This window comes from Notolepis coatsorum, assembly GCF_963971535.1.
Source record: "Notolepis coatsorum genome assembly, chromosome: 1".
Lineage (NCBI taxonomy): Eukaryota > Metazoa > Chordata > Actinopteri > Aulopiformes > Paralepididae > Notolepis > Notolepis coatsorum.
In genome coordinates, this window is record NC_140165.1 from 96,926,883 (window position 1) to 96,952,241 (window position 25,359).

A 25,359-nucleotide genomic window follows, 5' to 3' on the forward strand; every position below is an offset into this window, starting at 1 on the left:
TTCGCACTTCACGTGTTTAGGTTTCACTGCTGCTGCTTCTACAATATATACTCAGAGTGATTTCTAGAGCGCAACCGAATCTCTTGTCCGGAATCAATGCGCTGGCCAAGGGCATGTCTCAACTTGCCCGGACTCGTCTTTGAACTTGTCTGTTGGCGCTGTCAATGCCAAGGGCGGTGTCCAATGAGGAAAGCGAATAATGCTATGATTCAAACGGAGGCTTAAAGGTATATAGCTTATATATGTAAATAATATACAAGTTATATAAAATAATAAACGTAGATTCTCAGTGTTAATCTGGCCCTTCAGAACAGATATGGTACAATATATATTCTGACAAAGTTTTGGGAATAAAACATAAACAAATTCAAAATATTTCAAACCTGACTTTCAACCCTCAGCTCAGAACTCTGCAGAATTTGCACCTGGCTCGCTGATAACAAACTATCCTTACACCTGGGTAAAACAGAGTCCATTCTCTTGGGATCAAATAACAAACTCAGCAAGACCAACGGCTTCTCTGTTACAGTGGGTGACAATATTGTCACAAGGAAAGATGAAATTACATACTAGAGGCGAATCTTTCCTGTGACAAAATGGCATCCAATGTAATAAAAAAAAGTCAACCAACAAACTAGATTCCTGTACCGGATCTACTCTCTGGTAAACAAGAATACCCTGAAGACTGGCAGGAGCACTCATTCAAGGGTACTACGACCAAAGCACCTCAAACTGAAAAACAAAACAAACTGGTCAGACTACTGCTTGACCTTACTCCTATACTCAAATAAGGGACTAAACACGTTTCGCAATTATGCCACATCAATGTGGAACGCCCTACCCAAAGCTGTAAAGGAATGTGGATCACTACCCACTTTCAAAACCTGAGAAACCAAGGCGCAGATAAATAGACCAGCCCTTTTCTTTCTTGTAATACGATTACTAGCACAAGACGAGCGCAAACTGTGGAGATACTTTGTCGATAAAGTCCAACGGATTTGTACGTTTTCTCAGGTAATTGTTGAATGAATGATATCGGACGCACCACTGTATCGCGAGTCAGATGTAATACTGTGTTGATGTTCATGAGATATGAGGAAGAGAGTTCGCTGCTCGCCGCCTCGTGTTTGAAGCTGAAGGAGGAAGGGGACGCCACCGATGGACGCGGTTTCATCATCATTTGTTCATCATCGTTTTGTTTTCCGTGATGTAAAACCGACCAGACTAGGATTATGTATGTATTAATATAATACTACTACACGCTAATAACAAACGTATTACACGTGGCAGGTTTGTGTTGATGTAGCAACAAACAACAAACACCTGTTGCTTTACTGTTGATGAATGTATATATAGTCATCTTGCTGTTATTTTATCTTATTATTACTAGTTACACGCTAATAACACATATTAGAAACCGCCAGACGGAACAGATGTAGCAACTAGGGCTGTCTTAAATAATTCGAAGCTTCATTCGTTTGGCATGGGATTCGAAGATGAAAATAAAATCGATTATTAAATTATTATTATAATTTTTTTGTAAAATCAACTCTGCCTCTCTTTGTTAACTACAACAAGCAATGCTGTTTGTTATTTAAGATGAGGTCGGACTCGGCACTGACAGATTTGTGTTCATTGTGCTGCTTTTATAAAGAAAATAAATATTATAATATATATTTTTTAATATCGAAGCTTCGAATTAAAATCGAATCTCGGCCCCGAAGCTTCGAATTCCAAAACCATTCAAAGGTCAGCCCTAACAGCAACACACACACACACCTGTTGCTTTACTGTTGATGAATGTATAATATATAGTCATCTTGGTGTTATTTTTATTCTGTGCTATTTTTAGTTTTAGTTTAGCTTATATGGTCAAGGGGCAACAGCTAAGTGAATTTCACTCTTTTTGTTGTACGGTACTGAATGACGTGACAATTAAAAGGAATGTTGTGTTACCTGTGGTCAAAGTAACGCCAGTCGAGGTTACAAACCAAGGCAACGTGGATGTCAGAAGTGCTGAGCTGTCTAGTGTAAATATTGTCTTAGTGGTTAGAGGTTTGCGGTTGTTTCTCCGTGGAAGTAGCAGGCAGGTTAGCTGAAAGGGGACGGGACATTCTTTGGATACCTAACGACGGTGTGGTAACTGGGTCTTTTTAAATCCATTAAAAAGCACTTTTGTCAAGTGTTTTTTGAGACGTACGAAGCAGACCAAGGACTTATGACAAAAAGGGCTTTCTCTTAGGGCCATTTGAGACCTTTCGGGCCGATTTTGGGATTCACCAACCGTCCCAATAAAACATATATAATTAATATTATATTATAATATATTGTCTATATTCATGTCTTGCCCGAAAAGGTCTCAAATGGGCCCCTAAGAGAAAGCCCTTTTTGTCGTAAGTCCGTTGGAGAATGAGACGCAATGTCAACCTAGCCAGCATTTATGATCAACATTGTGCTAAGCATGTTGGACGGCTATGTGGGTTTTCCACCCTCTGATCAAAAGCAGAATGGAAGACAAAGCAATCAGATGATTAATAGCTCTCTTCCTCCTTTCTCTCCCGACTTTTACCTCCCCCCCCCCCCCCCCCCCCCCCCCCCCCATCCATCCTGAAGCCGATTTAACACGAAAGGGCGTCCGAGATGAGCAAGGAAACGGAGGTGGACATGAAGGATGTGGAGCTGAACGAGCTGGACCCGGAGAAGCAGCCCATGACGGGCGAGGGGCCCGCGGCGGCGGTGGAGAAGAACGGCAGCGTTAAGCAGAAGGTTCCGGAAGAGGAGGTCAAGGTGGCTGGCACTCCCGGGTAAGGCTGGATCTGACAAACCTCCAGAGAATAGAATAGAATCTATACTATATATTGTCATTATATTTGCATACAACGAGATTAGGGACTCAAACCGAAGGTGCAGTAGTGGAAGCAAATTAAAGAGAAACATTAAATACTATACAATAAAACAATGTTACAATATACAAAATAACAATCACAGTGTCAGACGGTAGTGGGTGAGTATTGCACTTGTGGATATTTCACTTGAACTCCATAAAGAGAGGGAAGAGAGTGTTCTATATATATATATATATATATATATATATATATATATAGTTAATTAGCAACTAAACACCACAAAGAAATCCATTGCGGGACTGCCGTCTAATGGTTACATTGATTGCAATCTGTTATTGGCTGATCTTGGCGCCAGGTGATCGCACATCTGATTTCACAGATGCCTACATCACAATATGCATCACATGGCAGCTTCTCAATGGGTTAACTTGTGGTGTTTAGTCGCTCTTTAAGCAGATTTGTATACCCATGGATATGTTTGTTGATAAAAAAGATGACAAATCTATAGATGGGACGAGTCATGAATTGCAGTTATTATGCTGACTGAATTCACACTGATCATCGTCTCGTCTCCGTCCCTCCCCCTAGGTGGAAGGGAACCCGCTGGGCGCTGCTGGTGCTGTTTTGGCTCGGCTGGTTGGGGATGCTGGCTGGTGCTATAGCGCTCATCATCCAGGCTCCCCGCTGTAAACCCCTCCCCGAGATGAACTGGTGGAACGAAGGACCCCTGTACCAGATCTCTGACCTCCAGGCGTTCGCCGATGAAGGAATCAAAGGTAGGGAAAAGACAGAAATGTAGATAAAGATGGATGCATACTGTACATACAGTTAAGCTAATGGAAAGGTGGGCCCCAATACCAGATATCTGACCGTGTGGAAATTCACTTCTGAGGGAATTAAAGGTTTGCACTCGGTTCCACTCATTCAGAGCCTGAGTGCTGCCCACTACAACCACAGTCTGACACCGTTGACCACTGAGTAGTGTTGGGGGTTAAGTGCCTTGCTCAAGGGCACGTCAATGGTGGGTATCGTCGTGTGAATGGCGGGTTATTCGTTCACTTGTCCTCGCCGATTTTTCCAGCCAGTCCGGGGGATCAAACTTGCGACCTTCCAGTCACAAGCCAAGGAGGGTCAAATAATCAAGGACATTTCATATCGATCACGACGAGCCTTGCTCCTCTGACCTTTAACCTTCCGCTCACAGGCCTGCTGCTCTAATCGTTAGGCCACCACTGCCCCTTGTGGAACGGTGGATGACCTTTTAACCTTTCTGTTAGACCCGAGGGAGTCGACGTGCGCACATTTAGATGCACACAAACATTTTGGTTCGACACTCCGATGTTCCTCGTGGGAATGTGACCCAGATAGGAGAGTGCCACTGTTGTTTCTTTTAACCCTTACCTCCGCACGCACGCACAAACACACATGCACGCACAAACACACACGCAGCTTTGGTCCGTGGCTTGGGTGAAAACATTAGCAGCAACCGTCCTAATTCAGTTCATTACGCTAGAGCAGGGGTCAGCAACCTTTTTGACATGGAGTGCCTGGTTGAAATATAGTTGTAACTAGTGTGCCTCAACAATATTCCATGCATCGTAATTTTTTTCTTCTCATAATCAGGTCTTTTTAATGATAATTTTTACATTATTACATCATTATTGTTATTGTTATTATTAACAATATTATTATGATGGTTGTATCAACCCTAAATCTGAGTTGGGGGGGGGGGGGTGAATGCAATGCAGACAAACAGCTGCATACAGTGCGACCATTTCACTCACAATCGCCCATTTATTTGTGGACACATCACACACCATCGGTGTGTGTACTGTACGTGTGCTGTCATAGCTCCACCTACAGGCCTAATGGAGAACACCAGGAGAACCAGTTTTCAAGCCATAATAAGTTAACAGAAAAATAAGTACACAACCACATTATTTCAACCTAATAAAACTGTTTATTGTCATTGTTTTAAGAATATAGTTGACTTGGTAAAAAATGGCTTTTAACATGTGCAATGTTCAATGAAATAATAGAAAAATAAATAATAAAATGTCACAATGTCACAATGGTGACCTTAATAATGTTTTTGTTATAAGGCTCTGCAAATGTTACTGAATGATGTAGCAATGTATTTCCAGCTAAATTGAAATAAACAAATAAAGGGTCTCAATTAAATATGTGTAGTGTCACATGACACAGCACACAGATCAGAACACAGATCAGCACACAGCACACAGATCAGAACACAGATCAGCACACATCAGAACACAGATCAGCACACAGCACACAGATCAGAACACAGATCAGCACACATCAGAACACAGATCAGCACACAGCACACATCAGAACACAGATCAGCACACAGCACACAGATCAGAACACAGATCAGCACACATCAGAACACAGATCAGCACACATTAGAACACAGATCAGCACACAGCACACAGATCAGAACACAGATCAGCACACATCAGAACACAGATCAGCACACATCAGAACACAGATCAGCACACAGCACACAGATCAGAACACAGATCAGCACACATCAGAACACAGATCAGAACACAGATCAGCACACATCAGAACACAGATCAGAACACAGATCAGCACACAGGACCTCCGAACACAGATCAGAACACAGATCAGCACACATCAGAACACAGATCAGAACACAGATCAGCACACATCAGAACACAGATCAGAACACAGATCAGCACACAGGACCTCCGAACACAGCTTCATCTAACGAGGCGTCGCAAGGTTTAACTGAGGCTAACATGATGGCACACACACAGTGCACACACAAAGCACACCCTCCTCCTCCTCCTCCTCCTCCAATCTCTCCACCAGATCTCTCTCTCTCTCTCTCAGCTAGAGAGAGAGAGAGAGAGAGAGAGAGAGAGAGAGAGAGAGAGAGAGAGAGAGAGAGAGAGAGAGAGAGAGAGAGAGAGAGAGCGAGAGAGAGATGACGCAAGGTTCAGCACCACACACAGTGGACAGCTCCCCTAGCCCTCCTCCTCCTCCTCCAATCTCTCCACCAGAGCCAGCTATAGAGAGAGAGAGAGAGAGAGAGAGAGAGAGAGAGAGAGAGAGAGAGAGAGAGAGAGAGAGAGAGAGAGAGAGAGAGAGAGAAATTGGAGGGAAAACCTACGACCTCATAAAGTCAATGTACACCAACAACACATGTGCTGTGAGGATTGAGGGAAAACACACAGACTTCTTCCCTCAATGCCGTGGGGTTAGACAGGGGTGCAGTTTGAGTCCAACCCTCTTCAACATATACATAAATGAACTGGCAAAAACATTGGAACAAACTGCAGCACCTGGCATCCCCCTAGCAAACACAGAAGTCAAATGCCTACTGTTTGCAGATGACCTGGTGCTGCTGTCCCCAACTAAAGAAGGGCTACAGCAGCACCTTGACCTTCTGCACAAATTCTCCCAGACATGGGCACTGACAGTAAACCTAAACAAAACTAAAATTATGATATTCCAAAAAAGGCCCAGCCTACAAAAACACAAATTCCTCCTAGACACAATTTCCCTAGAACACACAAAAAACTACACATATCTCGGCCTAAACATCAGTGCTACAGGGAACTTCAATCAAGCTGTGAACGACCTGAGAGACAAAGCAAGAAGGGCTTTTTATGCCATAAAAAGGAACATCATATTAGACATTCCAGTCAAAATCTGTCTCAAAATATTAGACTCCATCATAGAACCGATTTCCCTATATGGTTGTGAAGTCTGGGGCCCACTTGCAAACCAAGACTTCACCAAATGGGACAAACACCCAATTGAGACTCTGCATGCAGAATTTTGCAAATCCATTCTCCGCACCCAACGGAAAACGCCAAATAATGCATGCAGAGCAGAACTAGGAAGATACCCACTAATCATAAAAATTCAAAAAAGAGCATTCAAATTCCACAACCACCTAAAAGAAAGCGACCCAGACACACTCCACAACACAGCCCTCACCCACAGAGAGACCCTCGATAGATGCCCACTCAGCCAGATGGTTCTGGGACTCTGCTCACAAACACAAGCAGAACCACCAGACAGTAACCACACTGGACTAAATCAAATTATAAGAAAACAAAAAGAAAACTATCTGACACATTGGAAAGAAACAACCCAAAACCAGAGCAAATTGAAATGCTATTTGGCCCTAAACAGAGAGTACACAATGGCAGAATACCTGAGCACCGTGACTGACCCAAAACTAAGAAGATCCTTGACTAGGTACAGACTCAGCGAGCACAGCCTAGCCATTGAGAAAGGCCGCCATAGGCAGACCTGGCTCCCAAGAGAAGACAGACTATGCACCCACTGCACACAAGATGAGGTGGAAACCGAGCTCCACTTCTTAACAACTTGCCCACTATACCAAGACATCAGAGACATATACTTCCCACAAATTGCAAACACCCAAAGAGACTTTGAAAACATGGACAATAACTCAAAACTCCCATACCTACTGGGAGAAATACAAGAATGTGCAAACACAGCAGCAAGATTTGTGAGCTGCTGTGACAAGAAAAGGACATCCAGCGGAATGCAACCACCATAAAGACTGTACTAGAAATTCCGTCTGTAATGTACTGATTTATTTTGTTTTCTCTGTTTGATTGTTTTGTTTTGTTTGGCTTTGGCAATGTAAACGTATGTTTCCCATGTCAATAAAGCCCATTTGAATTGAAAATTGAATTGAATTGAGAGAGAGCGAGAGAGACATTACGCAAGGTTCAGCACCACACACAGTGGACAGCTCCCCTATCCCTACACATACGCATGCATAATAATAATATATGCGCGATTGTGCTATGCTCTATTATGCGTAGAACCCTGCATATAGAGCTGCCGCGGTATTAATATTTTCCTTACCGCACAAATTTGCGAAATATTTCCTACCGCCGCGGTTATTACCGCACAGTGCGCACATTTTTTTTTTTTTTTTTAGTAGTCTACTCTTATAGCCTGCCTCTAGTCTAATGGCGCTTTTCCACTGCATAGTACCTACTCGACTCGACCCGCTTTAGGTACCTGGTACTTCGTTCCTTTTCCACTGCAGCCATGGTACTACTCCGTTTGTCTCCGTGTGGGGATGCAGGCGGGGCCGCTTGTGTACACTGAAAGCTCCGTGGGCATAGTCATGTCCGAGGGCTTGCAGCAAGCCAGAGTTTAACACAGTTTCAATCAATCAATCAATCAATAACAACATTAACCAGACTCTCGTTGTGTCTATTCTGCTAAAGCTAACGTTACCTCTCATTGTGTCTATTCTACCAAGCAACCCGGGTTTAACGTTACCTCTCGTGTATATCTGCTGACGGTAGTATTAGGCTAATAACAACAACCAACTTAACACATCAGCAATCTTGTTGTGACACTAAACTCTCCGCTCGGTGGTAAATTGGGTTGATGTCGGTTTTGTTTCATCAATAAATGAGGCAGAATACACAGTGAATCCATCCTTTTTTGTTTATTGGAGTTGGTGCTGTCGCAAACAAATCCTGAATGAAATACATCCTTAGCGAGGGAGTAAAGATGGCGGCTTTCTGTTTTTGTTCAGAGACCCCAACGTGTGACGTGTCTCTCTTCTGACCAATCGGTGGTCTGCAATGTTTCACATGACTTTTCTGGTACCACTTCTACCCAATAGGGTCGCTTGGAACCAAGTAGGGTATATCTGCAGAGCCGCAAGCCCAACGTCTGGGCGCTACTTTATTATTTTTATAAAAAATAGCGGTGATGCGGTATTCAGCCCAACTCTGCGGTGGGCATGATGCAACAGCGATACCGCGGTAATGCGGTTATCGCGGCAGCTCTAATTAACGCCACTATTTCTTTTAACTCACGATTAACTTTTTAGAAGAAACAATTTTTATTATTATTTTTTTTTACTAGACTTCACTCAGGTGTATTATTGATACTCTCATTGATACTATGTTTGTTTCTGACTCAAAGTGTGTGTGTGTGTGAGAGATAGAGAGAGAGGGGGGGGGGGTGAGAGATGAGGAAGGGGCAAGAGAGAAAGAGCTGGGAGAGTGTGTGTGTGTGTGTGTGTGTGTGAGAGAGAGGGGGGGGGGTGGTGTGATTACTCAGCCCTTGTGTGGGTGAATGTAACAAGTTCCTAACGTTTTCTTTCCCCTATTATTTCATGCACACTTTATTCATTGTTTTTAATTATTATTTTCTTTTAAGTTATTTTGTGCATCACTCTGTTTTGAATTTGATGCAAATTTGCAATGCATGAGGGTCATCCTTTTGTGTTAAATGGCTGCATAAAGCAAGCATTTGTTGACTCATGTTGATAAGAGTATTAAAACTTGGAACTTGAAAAAGATCTGTTTGAGGTAGATACAAAAAGAAAGAAAAAAAATTCGATTAATTTGCGATTAATCGCGAGTTAACTATGGACAATCATGCGATTAATCAGATTAAATATTTTAATCGATGACAGCACTAGTAATTATGATCTAATAATAAAAGAAACACAGGAAAAGAAGGACGTAGTTTAACTCATGGTCCCAATTCTCTCACTGCCTGACGGTATAATATATCCTTTCTTGTCAAACCACCTCCATTTTCTCTCCTTTCCTCTGCCTACCTAAGGTAGACAAGATAAGATATTCCTTTATTGAGCCCCTTGGGGAAGTTCAGGCATCATAGCAGCATTGGGGAGGGGGGGTACAGGTACATGGTAATAGTAGAAGACGTGATACAGGTCATACAATTATAGTACAGTAGAAAAATATAAATAAGGCAGTGTAAACAATATAACAATATAATTAACTGAGTATACGCATTATGAGCAAGTAGGCAGTGTAAATCAAGGTGCATATGAGGGTCTGTATGCCCTGTTATATTTGCATTATGATAAATATAGTTACAATAGGCACTAATCTAAATATACTATGAGTAAGTAAGTATACAGTATACACGGGTGCAGTATGCATAAGGTACGTATGGCGTGATATACCTCATACGTTTTCCGTTTAGGTGGGAGTCAGACACACTCAGTGATCAGACATTCCTAGTAGTTCTCGAGTACCTCTCACCTTCCTCTGCCATCTCTCACGACCCCCTGACCCCGGGAATTCTACACGCGGTTTTATGCACTTCTACGTTGAACTGGGAATGACCCCCGACCTCCGCTGTCTCTGCTGCCTAAAACCGCATCACCCACTTTAATACCCTCTCCACCTCGTTCTATTGGAGCAGCCATTTTATTAACGTCCAATTATCGTTCTCTGTCTCTATCCCTCTGTTTTCTCTCTCCAGGCGTGGAGAAGAAGCTGGACAGTGTGAATCAGCTGAAGGTGAAAGGTCTGGTCCTGGGCCCTCTCCACACCGTGCAGGCCGACAGGCCGGACACTCTGAACCTGATGGCAATCGACCCCGCCCAGGGTGAAGTGGAGCACCTCACTGCCTTGCTGGAGAAGGCCCACAAGAAGGGTAAGAGGACCGGGAGAGAGAAGCGCTGGGATGAATTCAGTCCCTTCAAAATGGAAACGGAAATCGACCTTTACCTGCTGACGATGGAGCGTTCATTCATTGTCATTTATATCATTTACACCTAAAGATTGAAATGTTACAGAGCTTCAATGTGGTTTTAAGGACATTAAGGATGACAAAGGGCATGGTGTCTGCCACACAGCCTGGCTACTTGTTATGGCAGAAAGGGAACAGAGCCTTGCTAGTTGCTTGGGCTGTGTTAATGTAGCGCTTTTCTAGTCTTCTGACCATTCAAAGTGCTTTAAAATTTAGAGGCAACCATGCAAGGCGCCAACCTGCTAAATCCAACCTTTTGATCCGTTCTAAATTGCCCTGAGAACACAATGAATAACCATAGAGACAGTACAGAGACAGCCCTGGTCAGGGTAACTAACGATCTACTGATGGCGGCGGATGCGGGAACCCCATCCATTCTGGTCCTTCTCGACCTATCCGCAGCCTTCGACACGGTGGATCATCCCAATCTACTGGACTGTCTCCACTCCAATGTCGGACTCCGCGACCTAGCCCTTGGCTTATTCCAGTCCCTCTTGGCTGGTCGGACTGAGTGTGTCTCCCTCGGAGGCGCAACATTCTCCAACCACCCTGTCACCTGCGGTGTCCCCCAGGGATCCGTCCTCGGCCCCCTGCTGTTCACCCTGTACATGCTCCCCCTCGGCCGCATCATCGGCCGGCACGGTGTGTCTTTCCACTGCTACGCTGACGACACCCAGTTATATATCCGGATCACACCATCATCACCTTCATCACCCCCCACACTGACCACTTGCCTGGAGGAGACTAAGGCGTGGATGAACCACAGGTTTCTCCAGGTCAACAGTTCCAAAACACAAGCCATGCTGATCGGTACCCCACACCAGGTCCGGTCAACCACCATCACCACCATCTCCTTCTCCGGTCAGGACATTCTCCTTTCCACCCTTGTCACCAACTTGGGCGTGAAAATGGACCCCCACCTCACATATGATACACACATCAAACACCTCTGCAAGACCTCTTTCTTTCACCTCTGTAACATCACTAAACTCCGCCCCTCACTCACCCTGGCAGATTCGGAGAAACTCGTCCACGCTTTTGTTTCCTCCAGGCTGGACTATTGCAATGCACTCCTCATCGGGATTCCTAGCAAAAGCATTAAAAAACTGCAAACCATCCAGAATGTCGCTGCTAGGATCCTGATGAGGGTGCGCAAATATGATCACATCACCTCCACCCTCAGATCCCTTCACTGGCTCCCCGTGGAACACAGAATTGAGTACAAGGTGTCCCTCCTCACTCACCAGTGCGTACACGGTGGTGCCCCTGCCTATCTCAAGGAACTCCTCACCCCCCAGTCCTCCTCACGTTCCCTCCGCTCCGGCACAGCCTACCTCCTCAAAGCCCCCAGGACTAAACTGCACTCCATGGGTGATCGCGCCTTCTGCTCCGCCGCACCCAGACTTTGGAATGCTCTCCCCATCCACCTGAGAGCACCACAATCCGTCGAGGTTTTTAAAAGGGGCCTAAAAACATTTCTTTTTAACAAGGCTTTTGCCTGAATTTTCTTTTACTTTTATTTTTTACTTCTATTCATTTTACTATTATTTTTATTTTACTCTTAGGTTCTTCCATTTCACTGGTTGTTAGTCTTTTTAATTGTTTTTATTCATTTTAAATTGTTTTTATTCATTTTAAATTGTTTTATTCATTTAACTTTTGTCTTTATTCTCCTGTAGCACTCTGAGATTCTCACGAATTTAATACAAATTTAATCCATTATTATTATTATTATAGAGTGTGTTGAACTGAGAACACCACAGATAAACCATAGAGATGTAGAGTGTGTTGAACTGAGAACACCACAGATAAACCATAGAGATGTAGAGTGTGTTGAACTGAGAACACCACAGATAAACCATAGAGATGTAGAGTGTGTTGAACTGAGAACACCACAGATAAACCATAGAGATGTAGAGTGTGTTGAACTGAGAACACCACAGATAAACCATAGAGATGTAGAGTGTGTTGAACTGAGAACACCACAGATAAACCATAGAGATGTAGAGTGTGTTGAACTGAGAACACCACAGATAAACCATAGAGATGTAGAGTGTGTTGAACTGAGAACACCACAGATAAACCATAGAGATGTAGAGTGTGTTGAACTGAGAACACCACAGATAAACCATAGAGATGTAGAGTGTGTTGAACTGAGAACACCACAGATAAACCATAGAGATGTAGAGTGTGTTGAACTGAGAACACCACAGATAAACCATAGAGATGTAGAGTGTGTTGAACTGAGAACACCACAGATAAACCATAGAGATGTAGAGTGTGTTAAACTGAGAACACCACAGATAAACCATAGATATGTAGAGTGTGTTGAACTGAGAACACCACAGATAAACCATAGAGATGTAGAGTGTGTTGAACTGAGAACACCACAGATAAACCATAGAGATGTAGAGTCTGTGCTTCTGAAGAGTACTGCTCCTCGTGGTCTGACGCCATTTGAGTCGGATCAACGCGCGCATGGGGATGACTGTTCTCGTGTGGATACCGCCACCTAGAGGCTCTTTTCTGCAATGAGGTTATTGATTGACTGCAGTGTGTAGATGGAGAGTGCACACACTAGCTTTAACCTCAACCCTCTTCTCCTTCCTGCAGGTATCCAGGTGGTGCTGGACGTCACTCCTAACTACCTGGGGAAGCACCCCTGGTTCAGCGACGATGGCGTGGTCGACATGGTGGACAAACTCACGGTACAAACATTTAAGTTTATTTGAGTCCGGTAATTCGGTTATAATACAGCACAAGTTCAAATTTAAATGTAATACGATATATGATTTATAAGCATACTACTTTTGTATGGGGGGGGGGGGGGGGAAGAGAGAGATACAAACAACCTTTATTTTTAATAAGTTCTGTATTAAAGATTAAAATGTTGTGAGGGTAGTTTTTCCCCCATCCTCACAATAAAACAAGTATTGTAGGGTTAGGCGTTATGGTTGGAAGGATACTTCTGGTTCATTTCGAACAGGAAGGAAGACTGTCGGGTTTTAAACTGTGGACATCAAACAGGGAAGTTAAAGACGGTTTAAAACTGTTAAACAGTCATTCAGAACTATTTCATTGCACTGCACTATTGCATCATTTTACTCTGTCTATTCTATTCTACTATCTTATTGCATTGCACCATTTTACTCTTTTTTGTTATTGTCTATTTTAAAACGGCCATAGAATCAAACCATAAACAAGGTGATCTATTGGGATGTTAGATCCTAATGTGAAAAACTGTGATTTTATATGTCTGCACTTTATGTGCTCATTTTGTGCCTGTCTTTTTTCTGTTGTGAAGCACTTATTATTATTATTATTATTTCCACCCAGACTATATTGTTCTATCATCCAGCAGCACAACGAGTGAGTTGTGTCTTTCTGGGCAACTCAAAAGTTGTCTGCAGCTGTAATTCAATCCCAACAGGGCAACCGTGCAACGCTGACTATGACCGCAATTAACCTTGAAGGTCTGGGGATTTAATTGAAGTCAATGGATGGTCCTCACAAGTATACTGATCCCAGCGTTCTCCCCCTCCCCAGGCTGCGTCTGCACACTGGCTGGCTCTGGGCATCGACGGAGTCAAGGTGTCTGGTTTCGAAATGGCCACCAATTCAACCAATTGGTCAGAAGTCCAGGCCGTTGTCCAGAGCAATCGCACTAAAGATGCCAAGAGCAGGTAACCAGGGTGTGCCATCCCATAATACAAGCTTATCTGCCATCCCATAATACAACCTTATCTTGCCATCCCATAATACGGCCGCCTTGGGAAAGCAGTTTCTCCATTTTGTCTTTCACTTAACCTTAAATAGCTTTGTATTTGTTGTTCCTTACTGAAACAAATGAGTGCATTAACACACTCAGTGCCAACTGTAACTGAGGGGTACAATTCCCTGACTGTATTGATAAGTATGGTATCATTAAACCACTACCGCTTTATGTACTTTAATTACTGGCCATACAGTACATGATATATAAATATAATGAACACTTCCCACAATGAACCGGTTCTAAACAAAGTTGTCTTTAAGTATTTATTGCAGCAAAAGGTACATAATACTTCTCTATTATACTTTGAATGCACTTGTAAGGCAAAGGAATGTGCGTAGGCAAATCAACAATGAATGTCCATTCTCTGGTTACGCAGGAGGTAATTATACAACCTGAATCTTAGGGAATTACATCTATGGTGCACTAGTAATATATAGCGGGAGATACTGGAAGGGTCCCCCTGGTTGTAAGCCAGCAGGGGTATAGGATCTGTCGGTAGTAGAGAGTCTGGTCAACGATGACTAAGGAGACTCCAAGTACAGGAGACGGTGCAATAGCCTCTTGATCCACAGACGAATACAGCTGTTCTCCGTAGACTGTAGCTCCACAGTGAAGAAAGCTAGCCGGCCTCAGGCTCTCTGAGGCGCCGACTCGACTTGGCTCCTCGCGGGGTAAATCCAACACGTGTAAGCGTCGGCGATTCTCCGCTCCATAAATCACAGGACCAAAGCAAATATAATCCAGCCGCAAAGGGCTATGTAGTCGTCGGGTAGATTAATCCAGTGTACATGTCCACACGGTTCTCGTCTAGGTCTCCTCGGGTGAAAGCGCCAGGAAAGCAGCCCAGCCTGGATAAGAACTCTAGCTAATACGAGGAAGCGTTGGTGATGCTGGTCACTGTAGAACTTTAGCCGCACGATACACTATACACAAATAGACTATTACTGACTTAATAGAAATATGTCGCACTCGACGGTATAGCGCCAAACTCTGACAATTCAGTTATTAATTCGCACGCGGTCTCAATGCTCTATTCTGGGGCCAAACAGGCCATACTTCACCGCACGTTGTATCGTGGGTGAGGCTTCAACTTATTGGGTAACTCTTGACTTCTGACTAAGTAAGACTAAGTGCTTCTGTATTCACCTGCGCCGTATTTATACGCACGGTGAACAAACTAGTGCCAACGACATTTCTGTCTCGTATCCCTGGGCAAGGCCGGGCATGCACAGACATGTCTTGACGGTGACTTTGAACCTGACTCCGGAGGCACGGCTCTGGCGCCTGTGGACCGCTGTCCAATAGGAGAATGAAATATTATGGTCTGGGCTAAAGGGATATTCCGTGTATATGTACAAGGAATATACAAGGGATATCAAACGATATACAAATACTATGCAATATATATCAATAAATAAATATATATATTCGGTTTAATCTGATCCTTTGTAACACCAACCATGCGGTGCGCCTTACCCCCCTTGAATGCCGCCACCCACTTCAATGATAGAGCTCTCATATTTGCAAACGCATAAACTGTCTTAAATTATGGCTATGTGTCTAATCTGGCCGTCGCTTATCAATGACTTGTTTGCAGTCAACATTGTCGAAACTGATTGTTTTTTAATCGGTTCATTTCCGTTTTATACCATTTTGAAAAACTCTTGTCTTTTGAAAGTTTCAGGAAAATATAAAGATTCTGTGATAATCGCCCTTTACTGGAATATTCTGGAATACACAAAAAACGTTGTAATTTTTCGGCCTATTTATGAATCGTTTTCAAATAAACGCTAGATTATCGATAGTATAATATGTGTACTTAATGTGTAACATATTATGTGTACTTATGCACGCTATAGAAGCGAGCTGAAAAATCGATTCTCTCATTTCCTGATCAGCACACACACACACACATAGGGCACACGTTGATATCTCTGTGAAAAAAGCTCTGATTATCCTAAGACTGGTAAAATAGATTCCTTACCTCAGATCAGATGTTCTCCAAAAAGATTATTCCAATTCCTGATCGCCATTCCAAATATCGATCGCGTTTATTGATCCAATGCTGGGTACTGGAAATATGTATTCGATGCTGTTCTGGGGCTCTGCAATGAATCCGATCCTCTCGGGTGACTTGCCTGAGAAGTAAAATGAGGAAGCTGGATTTCCCCCCCTCCATGCGTTTCATTCAATCCATTCCAAAGGGGTGCAGGGAGAGACGATAGGGGGCGGTATTTTCCCAATGGAGCTCAGAGAGAGTTTGCAGCACTAACGTGAGGCTAGATTGATGAAATATGAATTCAAATAGCTAATATAAAAAAATCAACGGTCGGCATGAACTAACGAGAAATCTCGTCGCTGGCACTCAAAGTGTTAAGCATGCCATTGGTTTCTATAATGAATGCCTTGTTAAAAACCAAGTTGTAACGATGACTCCACTGAAAAAAATTAAAATACCTATTCACTCGTAGCCAAAAAGTAGCACAAAGTATAGAGTACATTTTTTATTATTATATATAAATCACTGCAGGGAAATTGGGGCGTACATTTTTCCAGTAAATGGGTTTTGGTCTAGTAATAAAGCATGTTTGCTTTACAGAGACGGGGGGGATTTGGAGAGTATTGTGTCCTGGAGGGAAGCGGGGATCAAAAGCATTCCACAGTCACAGCATGAGGTCGGGAGGGGGAGGGGAGACGGGGGTCCTTGTACAGTTTGAAAACCTTCTGCCGTGTAAACCTATTCAGTGAATAATAGGAGTTTTAATACAATTTGAAGGTTAAAGGGACAGTTCAGATTGTTTTTAGCCCTAGCCACATTGAAGGACTGCCGAAACCCACCCAGTCTTCCGCTGTCGACCTAAAGACACACTTCTTCAATCAATATTGGAAATTAAGAAAGAGAGGAGAAAAAAAAGAAAATACACTAACCTTTGTACTGTCTTTTACTATTATGTACTTTGTTACTAAGTAATCTACTGTGCACACAACACAACCACAGCGCACATACACTCACTTAAATAAACAACACACTGTAGCACCCACTTTACCATTTTAGACGCACGTTACACTTTATATTTATATTATTGGTAAGGAAATTGCACATCATTCTCATTCCTTATTGCACCCCCTTATTGCACCTCACCACTACAAGGTGGCACCACAAGCTAAGCTATACCTCACCATTTTTGTACCAGCTGTACATACTGTATATATAGATACACTGAACAATTTAGTTGTTTACACTTGTTTACGTACTTGACTTCTTGACTTTCTTTTTTATACTTATTTTATACTATCTTGTTATTATCTAGCACACTGTCAGGAGCAACACAGAAAGAAACATTTCATGCAAAGTATTCTGTATGACATAAAGAAACTTGGAACTTGAAACTTGCCTATATTACTACCTACTATGCTAGTATGTCTATACTACTATGCCTATATTACTACCTACTATGCTAGTATGTCTATACTACTATGCCTATATTACTACATACTATGCTAATTATGTCTATACTACTATGCACTCAAGATTGTAGCACTCAAGTTTGACACTTGTTTGATGAACAATCTTACTGACCCGTAGCTGCCAGAGTTGTACCCTTCCAAATGACTTGTTGTACAGAACTCGTAAGTCGATTTGGATAAAAGCATCCGCTAAATGTAAATGTAATGATGTTAATGGGACGGTAGCGTCCTTTCAGTCGATGAGGTCTCGCTCCTGACTGTACAAGCTGACTGAAGCTGACTTATATCTACTTTTTTTACTTGAAAACACCAGGAGCTGTCATTACAAACATTGAAACGGGTTTGAGGTTAATGTGTTGATGGTTCCTGTGTTTGAGCTATTTTATCTTTTTTTAGTGGGTACTATTATGTAGTCGTGGATCCTTGAACACATACGTTGGTTGGAGACCCCTTGTGGAGAAAACTAGGAATAGCAGAAAGTAGTTCCCTCGAGATTCTCAAGTGTGTCCAACTCCAGGATCGGGCTAGACTAGCCCCCCCCCTCTACCTCGCAGGTCTCTCTCACAGTACTGATGCGGTGGTTAGGAGCACTGGCCTCAGCTCTCTTTCTTCTCTCCCTTATTATTCTCCAATAAAACTGTTTTCAACTTGACATAAACATTCAAAATGTTTATTTCCTGGAGCAGTGTTTACCAATATCACTGACAGGACATAAACTGGGGTTCAAGCTGTTCCCCTAGCAACACAATTCCACTGAAACCGTCTATAACATGAAGTTGACCTCTCTCGCTCTCTCTCTCTCAGGGCTCTGATAGGAGTGCTAGAAGGACAAACGGCTGGTCAAGTGTCTCTGCTCCTCAACTCCTCTGGTGTCGACCTGCTCATCTCTGACCTGCTCAGCACCAATACTGGAGGTATCAACAACAACACGCATTATCTTTTACTATAAAGAACTACAGCTCATATCTTTTACTATAAAGAACTACAGCTTATGTTTTACTATAAAGAACTACAGCTCATATCTTTTACTATAAAGAACTACAGCTCATATATTTGACTATAGAACTACAGCTCATATCTTAATATAAAGAACCACAGCTCATATCTTTTACTATAGAACTACAGCTCACATCTTTTACTATAAAGAACTACAGCTCATCTTTTACTATAAAGAATTACAGCTCATATCTTTTACTATAAAGAACTACAGCTTATGTTTGACTATAAAGAACTACAGCTCATATCTTTTACTATAAAGAACTACAGCTCATATATTTTACTATAGAACTACAGCTCATATCTTTTACTATAAAGAACTACAGCTCACATATTTCACTATAAAGAACTACAGCTCATCCTTTACTATAAAGAACTACAGATTATGTTTCACTATAAAGAACTACAGCTCACATATTTCACTATAAAGAACTACAGCTCATCCTTTACTATAAAGAACTACAGATTATGTTTTACTATAAAGAACTACAGATTATGTTTCACTATAAAGAACTACAGCTCAGCCGGGGGTGGTAGTGGTTGGTTAAAAAGGCGTTTTCCTCTCTGCAGGCGCTCAGCGTGCCGCGGCCATCGACGTGCTCCTCCTCCAGAACAAGCAGACCAGTCTGGCCTGGGGGATGGGTGCCAGTGCCAAGCAGCAGCTGGCCCAGGAAGTAGGCCCTGATCTGGTTAGACTTTACCAGCTGCTGCTCTTCACTCTGCCGGGGACACCGGTGTTCACCTACGGAGACGAGATCGGACTGATGGCAGAGGTCCGTAAATGACGAACCAACCACAATAGATGCTCAATGACAATGACACTATGTAACAACCCATCAGCTACACTCACTGCACACACAGCCACATGCACACACACTCACTTTAAACAAACACTCACCTTACCACTCACTTTAGACACTTTAACACACTTTATATTGATCTATTATTAAAGAGATTTGCACTACATTCATACCGCATTTGCACCCTACCCTAACTGTTTGTACCTCACTGTTCATTTTACTCTGTATTGTATATATATTGTATATTGTATTGTATGTATATTGACTTTACTTACTTATTACTTAAAGAAAAAAATTACTTTCTTTTTACTGTATGTAACACACTCAGGGGCTCATAAAGAAACAAGCATTTCATCATAAAGTATTCTGTATTTTGTTGTGACTAATAATAAACTTGAAACTAGATATTTTACTTTTTTATTTAATTTTTTATTTTTTAGACCGTTTTCGTCCCATTTTTAAGAATCCTTTTTTTCCCCACCATTATGTGATCCTGCGATAAAGAGAAGGAGAGTTTAAAAATCATTGATCGAGTGTCGAGATGGAATCGCTACGTTATGACTGGTTTTAACCCATGCTCTTCTTCTCCCTCCCTCCACCAGGGGGCAGAGCCTCCCAAGATGCTCTGGGACATAGAAAAGGAGCCTGCAGAAGGAGCGGTTGTGAACGAAACAGTCGAGGTGAGGAGGGAGGGAGGGAGGGAGCGTGCTCGCATGTGGATGTTACTGATAGGAGATTTACCACTCCATGCTCTTAGTCTTGAGACATTATTTATAACGGATTTAAATACACAATTTGACTATAGTACCTTTTAGTATATCACTGCCTCACTGAGCACAGTACAAACTCTGACATATCTCCTGGACTTTTTGACTTATGACCTTTTACCTTTACGTCAACATTAAATACTTTTTACACTTATTACTGTACATTTTTGGCTGTATATTTTAGAATGTGTATATACATATTTTAGAATGTATATCCCTGACTATTTTTATTCTTATTTGTGACTTAACTACCTAAATATTTATTGTGAGCGATCTGTGGCGCTGAATTTCCCTGGGGATCAATAAAGTACTTCTATTCTATTCTACATATATACATATCAGCCGACTAAGAATGTGTTTAGCGGAGGACGACCACAGGCGATCTAACGTCCCGCGATGCTCTCCTCCCGCAGGCCGTGAGGAAGGAGCGTGTGGCGATTCGTAAATGGTTCCGGTCGCTGAGTGAGCTGCGGGGTAAGGAGCGCTCCCTCCTCCACGGACACTACCAGTCGCTGCACGCCGCCGACTCCTCCTTCGCCTTCCTCCGCACGTGGGACCAGAGCGACAGATTCGTGGCGGCTTTCAACTGGGGCGACGCCCCCGCCACACTCACCCTGAAAGCTACAGGTAAACACACACACACACACTCTTAAGGCCTCTACATGCTACAGCAAATTCAAAGCAACTTCAACACAACATCGGAGCGATTTCAGCGCGCTTGTTGCAGACAGTCTTGTAGACTGTGTTGCTTGGGCGTTGCGTACCTGTGTCCAAAATCTAATCTAAAGACCCGTTGCGTTGGTATTGCGTAGCAGTGATTGGTTGGTAGTGAATGGGGGCGGGGCTGTCATAGAATAATATTGGTCAGCGAGGAATACCACCCGCCATTGTTGTAGGCAGCAAGCTATGCTATCAATATTAGCTAAATAATTAGCGTCATAACTGGCCTTTTTCTGAAAACCCAAGCACATATTGTTCCATAGCATACGCCTTCAGTTGATCATGACAAATCCTCTCTTACCTTGACGATTAAAAAGCCTCCATAATTTAGTAAATAAAGCTGTAGCCAGCCAGCTAGCATTGGTGATATTCAAAATGCTATCCACATTAGCTACATAGCTAACCAACTAAATACAATGGTATCCTGAGGTAATGTTAAATACAACGTTTGCTAGTCGAAATGACTGGACACACACAGGGACAAGTTAAACATCAATCAATTAATTTATTCCAACCGGTAGTTTGAGCTGCATGTGAGCCGGTCTTTCTCTCCTCTCCATTGGAAACTAATGAAGTTACGTTGAAGCACAGAACCGGCTGACAAAAGTTAAGCTGCTAGCAACAGACACTATAATACTTCCGGTCGGGGGATTTCAAAATAAAAGAGCGACGACTAAAAGCACCGGAAATACGTTTATTTTGTACATTATCTAACGTTAACACGAACCTAAACTAACTTTAGATTAGTTTAGGTTCGTGTAACGTTAGATATTGTAAAAAATAAACGTATTTACGGTGCTTTTAGACTCTCTCTTTTATTTTGAAACCCCCCGCCCGGAAGTAAAAATGATGCTTATTCTTCTGCCTGTTATCAATGGGTTGGTTGAGAAGGGAAGCGTCATCTATCTAGGGAACCTAGCTACGTACGGGGTACAATGTTACATAGGCTGCGCGTTGATTTTGCAGAAGCATAAAGGTAGAGTGTCTGCAACACCGTTGCTTTGTCGATGTTGTGTTGCAGTTGCTCTGAAGTTTCTGTAGCATGCAGAGGCCTTTAGACCCATAGAACTGGGGCTATATTAATACACTCACCCTGAATGCTACAGGTAAACACACACAGACCCATAGAACTGGGGCTATATTAATACACTCACCCTGACAGCTACAGGTAAACACACACACACACACACTCTTAGACCCATAGAACTGGGGCTATATTAATACACTCACCCTGACAGCTACAGGTAAATACACACAAACACACACATGACACGTATCCATGACAACAGAAATAACTAGCTAACATTTATAATATTCATTATTTTCTAAAACTCGTTCATCAATTGTGACCTGATTATTTGACTTTCAAACACTGAACATATAATTTTTAATTAGATCCCGTTTGATTTCTATTGTTTTCATACCCCTTTTAACCACTACTACTACTACTACACACACACACACACACACAACCCAAAGGCGATTTTAAGCTTATCAAAATGATCAGCTGTGTCAGAGACTCTGGGATCGAATCCAGCTGTCAGTGGTACCTCCGGCTTGGTCAGTCGTCCCTACTAACACAATTGGCAGTGTTCGTGCGTGGGAAGCCGGTGGGGTGTGTGTCCTAGTCGTTGTAAACTGCGACTTTTACTGGTCGGTCAGGGCGCTGGGGCGCCTAAATATTAAAGGCAACCAACTTGTGTCTAGCCACGGCGACGCGGCAGCAGCGGAGCGGCAGCATTATGTAGCAGTAATCCCCCCTTTTTTACCATCGACAACTGGCAGCGCTGCCTTGCTGTGGATCCTGCGGTCCGTTGGTGACAAGTTCGATTCCCTTAAATCTTTTTTTTTTTTTTTTTTTTTAACGTGCATTCTTTCGCCGGTTAAGTTTAGGCATGTTAACTTTAAGCATTGTTTCGGAGTTGGTTAAGGTTAAGGTTAGGCATTGTTTCGGAGTTGGTTAAGGTTAGAAGGGTTAAGTTTAGGCGCTGTTAAGGTTAGAGTTTGTCTTAGAGAATGGCAAAATTCTTTCGGAGTTGGTTATGGTTAAGGTTAGGCATTGTTTCGGAGTTGGTTAAGGTTAGAAGGGTTAAGTTTAGGCGCTGTTAAGGAGCTGGTTAATAATAATAATAATAACTTTATTTGTATAGCACTTTTCATACAGAGGTTGCAGTTCAAAGTGCTTCACAACAGTAAAAAATACAGGCATAAGCGAGCATAAAAAGATAGACAGGTAGAATCACAGTGTTTCACATTAGGATCTAGCATCCCAATAGGCTCTCCGCTTACAGTTTTCAGTAACACAAATAGTAAAAATAGTTTAAAATGATTCAGTTTAAAAATAGTAAAATAAAAATAAAATAAAATAAAATAAAAATTATAAAATAGAACGGACATAAAAAATACAGGCATGAGCGAGCATAGCAAGATATGGCAAGTGACAACAATGCATAAAGTTTACAGACAATCCATGCTGATTGATCTGCCATAAGCAAGTGAAAGTTTACAGACAATCCATGCTGATTGATCTGCCATAAGCAAGTGAAGATTACAGTCTGTTCTAACAGGTTAAGGTTAGAGTTTGTCTTAGAGAATGGCAATAGACAGCCTATTTCCGCGCTGCAGCACGAGGCAATAGACAGCCTATTTCCGCGCTGCAGCTCTCTCGCGCTGCCGCGGTCACATGGCCGTAGTGGCCAATCAGAGAAACGCTGAACACAAGTTGGTTGCCGAAAATATTCACGCCGCCTGGTCAGCAGGGAGGGGATCTGGGGGAAATGGCATGAACCTCTGTACGCGTTACATTCCCCCAGTGAAACTCCTCGCTGTCAGGTGAAAAGAAGCGGCTGGCGACTCCACATGTATCGGAGGAGGCATGGTAGTTCTACACCCTCCCCAGGCCAACAGTGGGGCAATGCACGCAATGACCAGGAAGCGAATTGGCATAACGACTAAATTGGGATGGGTGAAAAATACAGAAAGCCCATTTTTTTTTATATATATTATCAGCTGTGTGTGTGTGTGATCCACATATTGATTCCCCTTGTTCTCTCTCTCTCCCTCCAGGTGAGATGGAGCTGCCAGTAAAAGCCAAGGTGACGGTATCGACAGACCCAGAGCTGGAAGAAGGCCAGAAGATACCCCTGGACAAAATCATCATGGGGCCCAGGCAGGCACTCCTGCTGCAGTTCCCCTACCTGGTCTGAAGAGGGCGCCAAACTACAGCGAGACTAGAGTTGACTTGCCCCCGATACCTAGTCCCAAGACGAAACACTCTAGTCCCCGATTGAGAAATAAAACCATGCAAGAATTACAGGACTGTATTGGGGGGGGAAATACAAGATACATTTCAGGTGCCTCAGTCAGGGCTTAGAGAGTTAATGAGAAACTGAAAATAATGCAGAATGGTGAGGCCAGTATGACCGTGCATAGATAATAACATAAGGCATACCCGACATGCTCAAGGCAGGCACATTTTAATTTGTCTAAAAGAACTTGGAACGGACACGTTTTTTTGGCTAGAAAAAGAGTTCCAATGAGGTGTCCAGCGGTGTAGCTCTTTCTTTTGTTCATGTGATTTATTGTCGGAAAGTTGGTCTAACTAAATTTTTTTCTTTCAAGACATTCCATTTTTGTTCCTCTGGGCATTTCATTGAGGGTGTACCCCCTTTCGTTTGTAATTGATTTTTAACATATTTTAAGAGGATGTTTTAGTAACTATTTAAATGTATTTTAATGGGGTAAGACGTTTTTCGGTTACACTGATGTGTATGTGTTGTATTGAAACTGATGAGACCGCTGACTCGGATGGTTAATAAGTCCTGACGGTAACCTGGATTCAATTGGAAACAAATAAACAAAGTCCTGGTATGAACTACTGAGTGTGTTTTGTGACTTTCAGGAATATCCCCACAAACCGTACATGAAGGATCTCGTTCCAAAAAAATAAAATGATTTTACTATCCATTTGATCTGTATTTCAAATCTTACATGATTCCTTTCTAGAAGATATTATAATATTGTTAACTATTTTAATAAGGTATTCAATAAGTATGGTATATCCAGTTTTCTTCAGTTCAATACTGTAAGTAGGTCTATATAATTTAAAGGTGACATCTTAAAAGAGATTAGTTTTTCCTAGTCTAAGGATTTGGGTCTGTGTATAAAATGATCGCCTGAAATTCAATTCGAATTTAGTAATTTAGCTGACTTATCCAAAGCGACTTACAGATTGTGCATTGTGTTCATCAAATAATATTGAGCCTGAGTGTTACACTCTGAGTGCATAGTAGTATAGACATTAGCAAGATCATAAGAACAGTAGCACAGTATTAGGGTACATAATAATAAAAAGGTTAGAGGGTAGATATTGTTTGAAGAGGTGTGTTTTTAGTCTATGGCGGAAAATTGTCCTGGTTTCA

At 42.4% G+C, this 25,359-nt stretch overlaps 1 protein-coding gene across 1 annotated transcript; it reads left to right on the forward strand.

The window, feature by feature from the left end:
- The first annotated feature begins 892 nt into the window (after positions 1-892).
- LOC311238583 (amino acid transporter heavy chain SLC3A2-like) lies at positions 893-24,812 on the forward strand. The gene is made up of 11 exons (XM_084326692.1): positions 893-1,014; positions 2,614-2,804; positions 3,435-3,622; positions 10,143-10,316; positions 13,026-13,120; positions 13,959-14,095; positions 18,460-18,569; positions 19,222-19,424; positions 20,054-20,131; positions 20,632-20,845; positions 24,005-24,812. The coding sequence occupies exons 2-11, from the start codon at positions 2,641-2,643 to the stop codon at positions 24,142-24,144; spliced, it is 1,503 nt and encodes a 500-aa protein (XP_084182818.1). The 5' UTR covers positions 893-1,014; positions 2,614-2,640; the 3' UTR covers positions 24,145-24,812.
- Positions 24,813-25,359: the final 547 nt, after the last annotated feature.